The following is a 13,596-nucleotide window of genomic DNA, read 5'->3' as shown; positions in this document are numbered from 1 at the left end:
ACTTGATAAAATACTTCAGACTTTATATATATATATATATATATATATGTAATGTAAGAAATCAAGATTTTCTCCTAGTTTCCAGTTCTATACTTAAGAAATTTATATAAAAAATTTGAAAGTTATCGTATGTTTAGCCTATATCTCGGAATTATCATATTATCTTATTAACGCATATTTAATGAAATAGTCTAAATATAACAGTAATTTAATTTTCTACCAACGTATAATTATAGAATACTTTAATTTGTTTGCACGGTAGCCAAATTATAAATGTTTACGCTAGTCCAGATTAAAAATTTAGTGAAGTGATGATTAATTTACTAAAGAATATATTTGCATTTTAAAAGATCGCTCGGTTGATAATTGATATGGCGCGTGTTTATGTGTATGGGGTTGGCCCGAACACCGAATTCTATTCGCCTTCGCCTGAGGATATGTTACCACAAAGTTTATTCTCCGTCGTTAAGGTTAAGACGGTGGCGACAGGTGGTGCGATATGTCGCGCCCTTCTAAACAGAAGTCGCACGTGTTAAACGTTACGCTAAACACCCGATATGAAGTATTAAGTGTTTGTTAAAATTTTACACAATGTTTCGTAATGTGTCGTAACATTCAACAATCGATTTCTACGTTATTTAAAAAGTTACGTTACAGTTTTGTATGTGAATAATTATCATACACCATAAAACCCTACATTAGACTTCGTGTGTTTAATCAATTATATATTTTTAATAATACGCTAGTATAAAATTGATGGCATAAGAAACGAACGTTTTAAAGTACATAAAAATTGAGTACAATATATTACTCAATTTTTATGTGCTTTCAAATATTACGCTACATCTCATATATCATCAATTTCTTTGTTATTAGATCTATTCTTAGAGTTTTGCCATCAATTTCTGTGCTTTAATGTTTCGTATTTATTCTTAAATATGATTTAATTCTACGTTCTGTGAAATGTTATATTATACGTTGTATTATTTACATTCTTTCAAAAGACTACGTATTGCAAATAACCAGTTCTGTTTGCTAAAACGTTACGTAATCCTCCATATGTGATCAATTTATATACGAGTATCATAAAACGTCACGACATCGCGTATTATCAATTCTAGTTCTTCTTAAAATGCTTCCGTACAAATCGTATATAATCTTTTACGAATGTTGCTAAAATGTAACTCCATGCTTGTGATAAGTTTATGTTACTTAAAACACTATCCGATCTTTTTTTTTAGTGTTTTGTTTAATGCCTCGTGTTTTTACTCATCCACACTACCGAAATTAAACTATTTAAATGTACAGTACAGTATCAGATTCACCAAGCTCTATAAAATTCTCGTAAATCTGATTCGCTTACAGATCTACATTTACACACCAAGTAGTTCATAACAGCATAGCTATTAACCTGTTATTTTTATTTACAGCGGCTCAAGTTGTATATATAAATCTCACCCAGTAGATAAGGCGACAGTTATTGATTAATAAATATCAATAATTTTTATTTAAAATGTATTTATTATTCTAGAGCAACCTTATTTTTTTTCCATGTTTAATTTTTATTTTTCCAGATGGTGGCCACGTGTATGAGATTTTGACGTTTAATATATACTACAGAAAGTCCTTAATAGTTTCTGACGTTCTTTTTTATATAATCTTATAAAATATATATATATATATTGTTTTTTTTGGTTGGAGTGATGATAAACAACGTAACATATAGAAGACAAGTTCATAAAGATTCACAAATCTGTCGTTAGTTATTTATTGATAAGTACAGAGTCGACAATGACAGCCAAATGACAAATATATTACAGCCTGGCAGCTTTCAGTTCTTTATGGAAATGCGGATCTTGTTTCATAAAAGATGATTATTGACAAAAGAGTTTATCCTCTCCCACTCCTTTCGAAGGGGGGAGGAAGAAGAGAAAAAATCGTTTGAAAAATGACAAGTGGTAGTCGTAGGATCTATAAAATGTAATTTCTTTGAGTGTTCGAGTGCTATAACTTATCACTTAAAATCACTTTTTATTTTCTTGTTTTTTTTATATCGGCTCGAATACACAACATGTTTTATTTGCTAACTCATTAATTTGATGAAGTTTTGCTCACATAAACGGCATCTTCCAGATGGATTTTTGTACGCCTGTAAATAAAGATGGTAAGGACAGTAGCTAAAGGTAGTGTGGTAAGGGAATTTTGCTGCCATTTAATTAAGGAATCGTGATGTATAATGACAGATGCGTATATTTTTGATGGAGTTTAATAATTAAAAAGCCACCGTCCAATTTTAATTTTTATAAATTATGATATAAAATGACAGATCGACGTTAAGATCTATCAATATTAATATCCGGAAAGATATTTTACCCTGTTTAGTTGTACATAATTTTCACGTGGCTACTTTATCTTCCTCATAAATGCACGTCATTCTATTAAGATTTGATGATATTTAACTATTAGAAAATAGGCCGCAATTCTTTTAAATACAGAGAATAATCTTAAACAAGAAGGTATTGTGAAAACAAGAAATATATGAAGTAGCGAGTGCTCTTGAGAATCTCCCAATGGCGACGTGTCGGGGTGAACCTCAAAGTAAAGACGTGGTCAGAACTACACGGGACGACAATGCAGCTATTGATAATGGATCCTATCCGGACACTTGTGAGCGTGCATGAATGAAGAGACTTAAAGATGGAGCAGTCATTCATAACTTGCACAGGGCCCTGTGAACCTGGCCCATTGGGCTAAACCAACTTCCTGAGCATGTTCTCCTGAAAAGAGTGGGACGGGTGTATTTTGTAGCACGCGGGAAACGTTTCTTCTTCTTTTTTTTGAGTGACCAACCAAGTGAGGTTTTGTTGTTGTTCACAGAAAAGAAACCTGCCTTTCAGAGTATTCTCTTGGGCCTTCTATCTAAATTGTTTCTTCAGTCGCAGTGTCAAGTTGAATGGTGACAACAGACGCTGGATTAAACCTCCTTTTCTTTAATCTATTATAGTCTGTTTACACTTTGATTTTTACGCCGATATTCCATTATTTTCATTCACTAGCAAACTTTTTCCTTCTCTTGAAGAAATAATTGATGAAAAAATCAATGCACAGTTTTTAACAGGACGTTTTCTTCTCCCTTCTAACTACATCCTTGAAACAATCCACTTACAGAAAAAAAGAGAAATTCATATTGAGAGTTTTTTATATTTATGAAATTAAAGCATTTCTGACATTTACTTTAAATCAGAATTATCATTAAAATTCGAAATATCGAGATAGAAGAATAATACTTTGAAACACGCACAATAACAAAAAAAGAGAAAGAATTTTTCAATAAAGAGTAGAAAGAGGCGCTCAGTAAATTCTATATTAGCCATTCCGTGTCAATAAACTCCGCCCAAAGTCTTTAAACACGTGAGTAGTCAATGAAAATGTCACTAAACCCCGCCCAATTTAGTAACTTCATGAAAGTTTTATTCTTCGTCGACACGAAATTTTGTGTATGATAATGTTTTACGTTTCTTTTCCTTCTGAATACATAAATAATATATGGTATAAATTTTATCTCTGTTAAATATTTGCTCTATATATTCTATTTTTTTTTCCTGTGGTTTTAACAAATATTCCAAAACATTTAAAAATTTACGAGTATAAAGCTACGTTAAAACTAATCGATAAAATCACAGAAATTGGCAAAGGAATATCCTTTCTGGTTTTCATTTTAAGTAATCGAAACTTATTCCAACGAAATATACAGTGTGTTTGTGTGTGTTTTTACAACACCCCGATAGAGAATAGACTCAATTGTTTTATAAATTTAAATATTGAAACTAGGTTCTAACAATCAAGCATGCTGAAGATATCCACATTTTTAAAATTTCATGAAGCTCATAAAGACATTTTAATGGTAAACAGCGACAAAGATAAACTTTTTATAAATATTTTATCTTTATCTTTCGGTTAAAGAATAGAAGATAAATACATCTAAACAAATACAACAGTATAAAATAAATCTATACAATTAACGTCATTATCTTGTCAAAAATCCGCGACGTTAATATATACGAGTGGCAGTGTTAATATGATAAATTTAATCACCGAAAGCGTCCTTAATAGCTGACGTTTATTCGTTTTGCAGCTACAAAAAAACAGAAGTAAAAATATATACAGGAAAAATACAATAAAATATAGGCTAAACGGCTATATATAATCTGGTCTTAATCTGTTTTTAGAACCTTTTAAAGCGCATTACCATAATTTTAAAGTGCATCACCATAAATTTTCGGAGTTTTAACTCCAAAAAAAGAACAAAAATATTCTTAAAATTTCTGAAGTACTAATTTAGGATAAAGGTATAATTTTTTAAATAAATCTTATTGCAATTTTTTAAAGCATTCTAATAAAATTTATTATTATTATTATTATTATTTTTGAGGCACCCCTTTGTAAGAAATTAGAGATCTATTCAAAAACGATCGATTTAATGGCAAAAGTTGATTGCTGCAAGTCCACATATCTGTTATTATTGGTCTGATTTCATTGCTATAATCGAAACTAACATTTATACTAATCATAAATCACTTTCAGAAAATGGGTAGAAAATAAAGAAATAAATTTACCACTTCCAAGAAAAAAATTTAAAAAAAATAAAAAATAATAATAATAACAATAAAACTTTTATATTTTATACAAACAAAAATAATAATAGTTTTAAAAAAATTTAATTTCAAACCTGTTTATTGACATAAATTACTAGCTTAGCGAACAATAACATAAACTACTTTCCTTAAGTGATATAAATATATGACATACCACTACGATGATTACCTTTTAAAACCATAACGATCGAGCAAGTCTCCCCGAAGCTGATTTTAAACAAGGCGATTACAACGTGAAAGTAGACGACTCTTTTAAAATTGATAACAGTCTTCGAGTAATGAATGCCAGAAAAACGTGCTCTTTACTAATTGACATGCTATGACGATCTACCTTGTGATTCTGACATTTTTATCTTGATCTATCATGTATTTTTTTTTTGTTACTTATTTTTTTTTCTTCTGGTTTTCGGGGAAGTCAAATAAAAACGATGGTTGTTAAAGAAAATGACAGATAATAAATCTAACATTAACTCAACACTGTTGAAGAACAAGGATACGAAACTTGCAGAGGTCACATACAGGGAATGGTATGAGTGTACCGTTATTTTGTTTCGTACAGAAATCGAGGTCATGTGTCGACCTAGTTCGATACTTTATTATACAGAAAACATTTTCCCCTGGCCACATGTCACTCGATGGTGAGGTCTGACCGACCGGACTGTGGATATAAAAAATTCATCAATTTTTCACACCGAGTCGTATCTAGATCCTAAACGACGTTCGATTTCTTCTATAAGAAAAAAAAAAAAAATATATATATATATATATAATAGTAACGTGGTTATAGAGAGCGTGACTTGCTTTAATAGATTATTATATATTTGTATGAAATGAATTTGTTTATTTTTTATGAAGATAATATAAATTTACCTTCTAAATAATATTATTAATTTTAATAGACGGAGCTTGGCCTCTTCAAAGATACCGAGATTGGGCGGAGAAGGTGGAAACAAGGTCGCTTGGAGGTTACGGGAGGCCGGATGAAACGATACGTATCCGCCTTGTTTATTAGCTTCTTCTATGGCTTTTAAGGTTAGCTTCTTCTTATATCATCAATAAAATAGCTTTTTACAAAAGTAAACAGGAATATTTGATTCAGAAAAAACCACTATCAGAATGGTTTAAATCCTTATAGGGGCAATGTTCCAAGCTGAAAAGAAAAAAGCGATCCTCTTATAAAGCGATTCTGAAAGTTTCTAAGATCTAATATACGCTGTTCATCAACTTACATATATATAGAGGTAAGTTTTAATGCTTTCTGATAGGAAAGACATATTTATTTTTAAAAAATTTATCAAAAAAAAGCATTTTGTTTTAATAAGGTGTGAGCAATGCAAATTTTATGATGAGCTGTGGAGTCGTTACTCTATTAATTATTATTTAAGCTATGTAAAAAAGTGCATTACTGTTTTAAAATGTACTCGGAAAGAATATAAATGACTTTATTTTCAAGTTCTGATTGTAATCCTTGATATAATAAAATTTCAAGAGCAGGTGTCTGATAAGAGGTGTAACAATAGGGACTCATTAGCCCGTTCTTTAAAACTAACAATCTACAAATTCACCTGTAAAATGCCAATCTGTTCACCGAACACGAAAGCAATTCTCACTATTATGAGTTTTAAAATAAACTTATTTCCAATGTTATATCGTAAATCTTGACCCAGTTTTATTAACATTAGTAAGGATAATCATCCAAGCGAACAAACATTGCAGAAGCATGTTACTACAGAGATCGGATCGAGACTTGTCAGGCAGTGTCATAATTGCTAACGAGCTGAATAATGATAGTGTCTCGTTTTTCTTTTTCTTTTCTCAGTAAAAAGAAAGAGAAAAAAAAATTTTAACTCTGCTGTAACAAACTACTTTCTTTATATCATTAATCAGACTAAAAACAGAAAGTTGGCATTTTTACTCGCAGCCATTGTTTAATTTTAAGACTATCGATTGTCCTTTGGGATGATAAAACGTGTTGATGGGCGATCCCACCTTTTGAATCTTGCACGAGACAACTCGTTATGCAGCTTGTGGCAATATTACGTAAACTAAATTATTATGCATCTCTGAAGCTATCTTACATAAACCCACTTGTGATTACTCTCCAACTTGTTATGCAACTTACGATAATCTCACAGACCCAACTTGTTACATATTTTAACCGTCTGACGTAAACAATTCGTTATGTATCTTTATGGTTATCTCACACAAGCGATCTTGTTATTATGCATACGTGAGACTATCTCATATATGCCAAACTCGTGTATGTACTTTTTATGGTATTCTCATACGAGTTGAATCTTCATGCAACTTGTGGCTTTCTCACATAATATAACTCATTATACACCTTTCGGGATCTCGCATAAGCCATCTTGTTTAGCATTTTTTTCTGCGGTGGTATCGTACTACAAATCATTGGAGTAACTCTAACAAAAACATGAATATTCAAGATTCATTAACGAACCAGAAAAATCTCGTCACGTTGCATTTCTAAATACAAACCGAGGAGAGAAGTTTATACAAAATGATGTATTTAAACTTGATTTTTATGGTGTTTCGTTAGTGATGCCGGAGAGCAGGGGAGAAAAAAAAGGAAAAAAGAAACAGCAGCATCCACTTGTCGAGTGGTCGCAGAAAAGAAGAAAAAACGGCGGAGAGAAGCGAGTAGGCTAGTACATAAAGTGAATTTAGTGTTTAATGATTTTTACAATCTTTCAGATCTCCATTCTTTCACCTCTTCGCTACGCGCCTCGACGAAACAATCCAATCAATAATCCAGAAACAACACATCCCCAAGGAACGTACCAGCTGATCTGAAAAAGTCGTCAAAAGATGGAGCTCCGTCATCGTCATTTGAAAACTGAACTTGTTTCTCCGTTACTTAGCAACAACCAATCGTACCTACTCACTCAACCGAATAGACCAATAAGATGGCATCAAACCGTTTAGCTTTGTAGCGACGGGGAGATCTTACTAACCCGTGTCGAACTTTGAGACGAAATTATTCCATCCTTATCTAAATATTATTCAATTTGTTTCAACGTATGGATTAAATAATTGATTTCGCCGACGTTTTCGACTTAAATCCGGATTACGGTTTTGTTTGAAATTGGTAAGGTGTGACGTACCGATGACGTCCGAGTCTAAATTCTCCCAACTTCGATGCTGATCGGTGATCGGCCATGTTTGAATCGTTCCGCAGATCAAACGATCAAAAATCGTTGTTTTTCTAGTTAATTCCCAAGGATTTTAGTGATCTATCAACGGGTGAATATCGTTAACAAATGCACGTTGGATAAATGCCGCCTTTCGCCCATCAAAACAGTCGATCTAGACTATAATGTGACCAACCTATTTCCAAGTCGTATAGTCTGACTAAGAAAAGGATATTTAGTAATTGTTTTTCCACTAAAGTAAGTACCACGATTTTATTATTCCATACGTTAAAAACTGTAAATAACTTCCCTGTCGTTTACCTATCTCGTATAACAAGTCATAAGGCGATATGAAGATGTTTACGATGATTCCTTTACGTCAACCAATCCTATTCTTTGTCCGCCATTTTCGGTAATTTCAGTTTAGATTCGACTCGAAATTGCTTTCTCGTTCCGATTTCGGAATCTCTTTCGCTTTCTTCGTTAAGAAAACGTTCTACAACTTTTCTATCTTTAACGCCGTTTCGTGGTTTTCGAATGTCACGTGGTGAAAACGATTATTTTTCGACATTTAAAATTTAAATGTCGAAAAATAATCGTTTTCACCACGTGACATTCGAAAACCACGAAACGGCGTTAAAGATAGAAAAGTTGTAGAACGTTTTCCGGTTAAGTTTGGCATCAACACACTTTCCCTTTAATTTTAAACTCCCCGAATGGTTTGGACGTTAAAAAACTGCTACTTATGTAATTACACGTTGAAAAACAAAAGGAAAAAACTGCAAGGTTTCTACAGATTATCATCTAAGTAGGTTTATATGTCACTCAAATTGGTAAAGATTCATATACATATGAGGTTTTACATGAGTTTTTTTGCTTTTGAAAGTAAATGTGTGCTTGATTTAAACATTCCTTATCAATTAAACTGTCTATCCATTGATAACACAGTTAATTTATATATAAAATTGTATTCAAAATTTTAAAAAATTCCAGAAACATGTGTGCATGTTTGTATGTGTCATAATGATTAAGCAGAAATATAAGTTTAACTTGTTTTAAATCCTATTAAATTACATAAATATATAGTACACTTCTATGTACGTATTTTACATTGAAAAGAAAAATATACATATCGAGTATATATTTTTTAAAAATCTGAAACAGATTCTGTTTGGAGTGTAAACATTTCGAGTTTGAAATTTCCGAAACTTAAAAATAGAGAAATTTCTACTCTGTATAAACTAATTTTAAACTAATTACTCTAATCTTTCTTTCGATGTGGCATTTTAAAAGTATTTTTAGATATTTGAATGATTACGCAAATAAAAATAATAATAATAATAAATATACATAAATTATTTTCAATCGTTTAATTGAAAATGAAATATTGTAAATATCTGTGGTATTTAAATAGAATCTTAGATTCATAACAAATTATAATGGACAGTAGGTTTATATATCATTTAAAGTGATAAAGATTCTCATAAGCTATTCTTGGTTTTTGAGATTTATTATGCTTATAAAAAATCCAGTTTTGACGTTTAATGATTATCATGTTTAGAATAATAATTTTCAAGCCATCAATGAATGATCCTCAGAAAAACTTGTTTGATAATTTATGCCTGTTGCAAAATAAATATTTTTATTTTAGTTCAGAGTGAATTTTGACATCATTGTAATGTCAGAGTTGTATTCCAGTACTTTCACTTTTTAATGGTATTTATGAAGTCTTCAATATTAATTTATCTTTAGTTTTTTCCCCCCTCTTTACATTTAGTAGGATTCACTTATGGGGGAAAAAAGGGAGATAATTAGAATGACTGTCTCGTGATTAAGCATGATTAAGTCTGAACAAATTTTTTTTTATTTTTATTTTTTTTAGAATGTTTAAGCTTCATTTAAATTGTATTGAATTGAATTATTTATTAAATCCAGATTTTTGTTTGTTTATTTAATTCTCTCATTATTTGAGAATTTTATGGAAACTTTAAATTGAATTTTATATATTTAGAGGAAAAAAATTCTATTTTTGTTTATTTTGCTTTCTTAATGTAATGAGTTTGCATCAGATAATTTTAAAGTTTTTTTTGTTTTCAGTTACATAAATAAAATACTTTTAAAAATTGCAGAGTATTCGTGTTGAAATATTATTAATAAAAATATTAGAAAACGATAATTTCTGATAAATTTTGAAATGGTTTTCTATGAAGCAGAATATTTGTCAATAATAATATTCCAAAATACCATGTTAGTTTTGGTTTAGTAAGAAAAAAACTATAAAATGTAAATAAGTATTTATTTCACAAATGAAGGTCAGAAACTTTTAAGATAGGATAAGATAATTAAAATTTTTAACCAAATTTGTTTTTCAAACATGCTTAAATATTTGAAAATTACTGTAATTTTAAAATAGGAGCTGTATGTATATGTATACATAAGCACATGCTAGATAAATATATACTTGTGTATACATAAATGCATTATATATATATAATGTTATATTTTGAAATGAATTTCTGTGTTTAGAAGGTTTTATAACCTGTTGATGTGTTGAAGTTCTCAAATATAGGGAGAAAAAATGTTTTGAAAATCTAAAAGCCACAGATTTGAATAATAATAATGTAACTTAATCATATGTGTTTGTCCACTTTATTTTTATGAATATTTTCAGAATAAAGAAGTAAAATAAAATACTGTAACAATTTTTATTTTTTCATTGTATCATTAAATGAAGATGGTATTGTATATTTTTGTAAAATTTAATTTACATATATACATTACAAACTCATTTATATATAAGTTTTTATTTATTTAAATAATACTAAATGCAGTTTTAATGGAGTACTTTATTATGATTATTTTTATAAAACAATAATGTTATTATTATTAAATTTTATAAATTTTAAAGAAAGTATTTTGCTGCCAAATAGTTATTTTTTACTACATATGCAAATATTATATATTTTGCATTATATTTCTCACGCTTTACTTTTATAAATTGAAATATTTGTATTATTAACTTCAGTTACTTAGCATTAAAAAATTTAAGTAATAAAAAAACATAAATATAAATAATGATATATATATGTATGTACTGTACATAGTTATTTAAATTATTTGTTTATTTTTTTCAAGATTGATTGTTTTGATATACAATAATTGAACTAGTTATTAAACTTATTAAGTTGTAAAACAGGTTTTTTTGAGTAATTAATTAAGTATTTAATTAATGGGTGCATAATTTCTTTATATTTTTATAGTTTAGCATACTTATAGAATTACATAACTGTATTTTTCATTATTTTTTTCTCCTTTACAGGGATGTGTTGTCATGTGATGAGCTTATCTCAGGATTAAATAGTTTTATCTAGGAATAATCAGACTTACGGATTGCCACTTTTTTTTGTTGTTTTCTGTTTCCGTAAAATGTCGTCGATGCTGTAGACTGTGGTCAATGTTGATTTTCAATATGTGTTTATTAAGAACTGGACCTCAAATAGGGAACAGCCATGAAGGAATGTGAAATACGCAGCTGTGTTTGTGATAATGCAGTTCCAAGAAGCAATGCCATCATGGCCAGTCAAGTGCATGCAAATCCTGTGTATGTTAAATGGTTTTTGGATGCTATTAGAAAAATTAAACATCAAAAACAAAGACCATCACTTGACAGAATATGCAATGCAGTACGTCAGTGTCATAAAGTTACCAAGGATTTACTTGTGGAGCAGCTTGAATTGGCTGTATCTGATGGTGCAATCCTTAAGGTAAGATTATGAATTTTATGCAATGTTTATTTATTTCTGTTCTCGAATTATTTTGTTTTAGTTTTGTTTTATTCAATGTCTGTTTATTTCCTCTAATTTGGTGTCAAGATACATTGTGTTTAAATGATACTAGAAACTATCTCCATTTACAAAAATATTGATCATTCATAGCTATGATAATAAATGCATAATTATATCAATTTAAGAATTATTTTTAGGAAGCAATAATTCCAAGGTTATTAATTATTGATTAAGCTATCAAGTAATCAATAAATTTTTTTTTCTTTTTTCCATTGCCTCATGGCAACTCTTTTCATAAATAATTATTTAAAGTTTCAGTTTCTGGAAAATGAATTATTTTAATATGAAAGAATTATGCATTATCAGAATAATGAATATAAAATGTGAATTAATTTAAAGCTTTAATGAATATAAAAAATTATAATGTAATTAATTTCGACATCAATTATTTAGAACTGAAAATTTTATCGTATTGCTACAACATAAACGCCGTCTTTTTATTTTTATTTTGTTGTTCTACTTTTTCAGAATAGTTATTACAGGAATTAGTAACAATTAAATTATACAAAAACTATAATTGATTGATTTTTTTTAATATTAATTAATAAATAAATTATTACATTAAAAACAAAATTATTACTATTTCTTTTTAATGTTTGAGAAATGTATTGATTACTTTCTTTTGTCATGTTTTTACTATAAATATATATAGAATATTTATCAGAAATTAAAATTACAATACAATAAATGCAGATAATGTGTGTCATAGTTATCAATTACACAGCTCAGTTTGATTTAGTATCAAGCATGTAATGATTCATTATTATTAAATATAAGTTGATTGCATGTTTAGCCAGCAAAACAGCTTTTATTTTTATGTAAATATACACAAGGTTAATTTTAAATTGCACTCAAGTATTGTATTGATAATTGATTAATAGAGATATAAAAATATAATGACAGGAAAGTGAGATGTTATCAGACTATATACATATTTTATTATTTATTTATTTATTTATTTGTACTATAATAGTAAAGTTTCATTATTAGAAATTTATATATATATACATTATTAAAATAATTTACTTGCATTACTTTTGGTAATATTTAAAATTTTATGCCATTAGAAACATGTTTTAAAGAAAGCACTTTATTTTTAAATCAATTTTAAATGAATTTTATCCTTGAATTCATTAACTAATATGCATTCTAGAATATTTGTCCTGTTATATTTTCATCAGCAATTATATTACAATAAAAGAAAAAAGAAATTAATCTTCTAACATTTCTTATAAAATAAAAAATGTTATTTATAATCCTATTTTAATAATTCAATTAAAAATAGAAATAAAATTTAATAGATCTTAAATATTTTCCTTGCCAATTCTGTCAATATATTAAAAAAAAAAATCCTGAAATAGGTTTTCAACAAGGGAATGTGTTCCTACAAAGACCCCACTCGGATGTCCGAGCTGAAAAGCCGCACTGTTAAAGTGACAAGGAATACAGATGTGTTCAAGTTGTTTCAGAAAGCTGTAAGAGAGCTTGGTGAATCCGGTGGATCTACTTTGCGTTCAATAGAAAAATATATAAAACAAACCCACAATCTTCAGATAGCATCAGGTGTAGACTTCACTAAACAACTCCAAATAGCTGCCAAGAAAGCTATTGCCAGTGGTCATTTAATTCAGGATGGTCGCTGGTATAGGTGCAATAAAAAAGGTGCAAATTTTATTGGAGAAAATGCAGAAAATGGGCAGAAATGTAAAACAGAATCTAATAACACTCAGTCCTGTAGTGGAAATAGAGCAACTTCTAATTTTTTGCATCATAAGGTAAGTAAGATGATCAAAAAAAAAAATAATCATTTAATATCTAATCATAAAATAATAAACATGCATGTGCCAGAATAAATTTTAAAATTTTTCAACTAATTAATTATTCTCTCTAGTTAAAAATATTTTAACAATTAAAATATTAATTTTAAGCTTATTATTCAAAAAG

The 13,596-nt window shown here is 28.8% G+C and overlaps 1 protein-coding gene and 1 long non-coding RNA gene across 6 annotated transcripts in view; one reads left to right on the top strand and one right to left on the bottom strand.

Moving 5' to 3' along the window:
- Positions 1-4,008: 4,008 nt before the first annotated feature.
- On the bottom strand, positions 4,009-8,383 carry LOC136986420 (uncharacterized). Of its 3 annotated transcripts, XR_010882481.1 has the most exons (4): positions 5,885-7,584; positions 5,526-5,805; positions 4,825-5,385; positions 4,009-4,135 (listed from the first exon to the last, which is right to left on the bottom strand). It is a non-coding gene; the product is annotated as an uncharacterized lncRNA (long non-coding RNA). The 3 variants fall into 3 exon arrangements; XR_010882480.1 differs by lacking the exons at positions 4,009-4,135; positions 5,885-7,584 and adding an exon at positions 8,129-8,383 and having other exon boundaries at positions 4,760-5,385; XR_010882479.1 differs by lacking the exon at positions 4,009-4,135 and having other exon boundaries at positions 4,760-5,385.
- LOC136986413 (histone acetyltransferase KAT6B-like) overlaps positions 7,623-13,596 on the top strand; it is a 122,918-nt gene continuing 116,944 nt past the window's right edge. For all 3 annotated transcript variants that reach the window (XM_067283940.1, XM_067283939.1, XM_067283938.1), the window contains exons 1-3: positions 7,623-8,065; positions 11,127-11,571; positions 13,014-13,427. In XM_067283940.1, coding sequence (XP_067140041.1) covers positions 11,317-11,571; positions 13,014-13,427 — 669 coding nt within the window. In that variant the 5' untranslated portion in view covers positions 7,623-8,065; positions 11,127-11,316. The remainder of the gene's footprint in view (positions 8,066-11,126; positions 11,572-13,013; positions 13,428-13,596) is intronic.

Source organism: Centruroides vittatus, unplaced genomic scaffold (assembly GCF_030686945.1).
Source record: "Centruroides vittatus isolate TY-2023 unplaced genomic scaffold, ASM3068694v2 scaffold_1015, whole genome shotgun sequence".
NCBI lineage: Eukaryota > Metazoa > Arthropoda > Arachnida > Scorpiones > Buthidae > Centruroides > Centruroides vittatus.
This window is presented reverse-complemented; position numbering and strand designations above follow the sequence as displayed.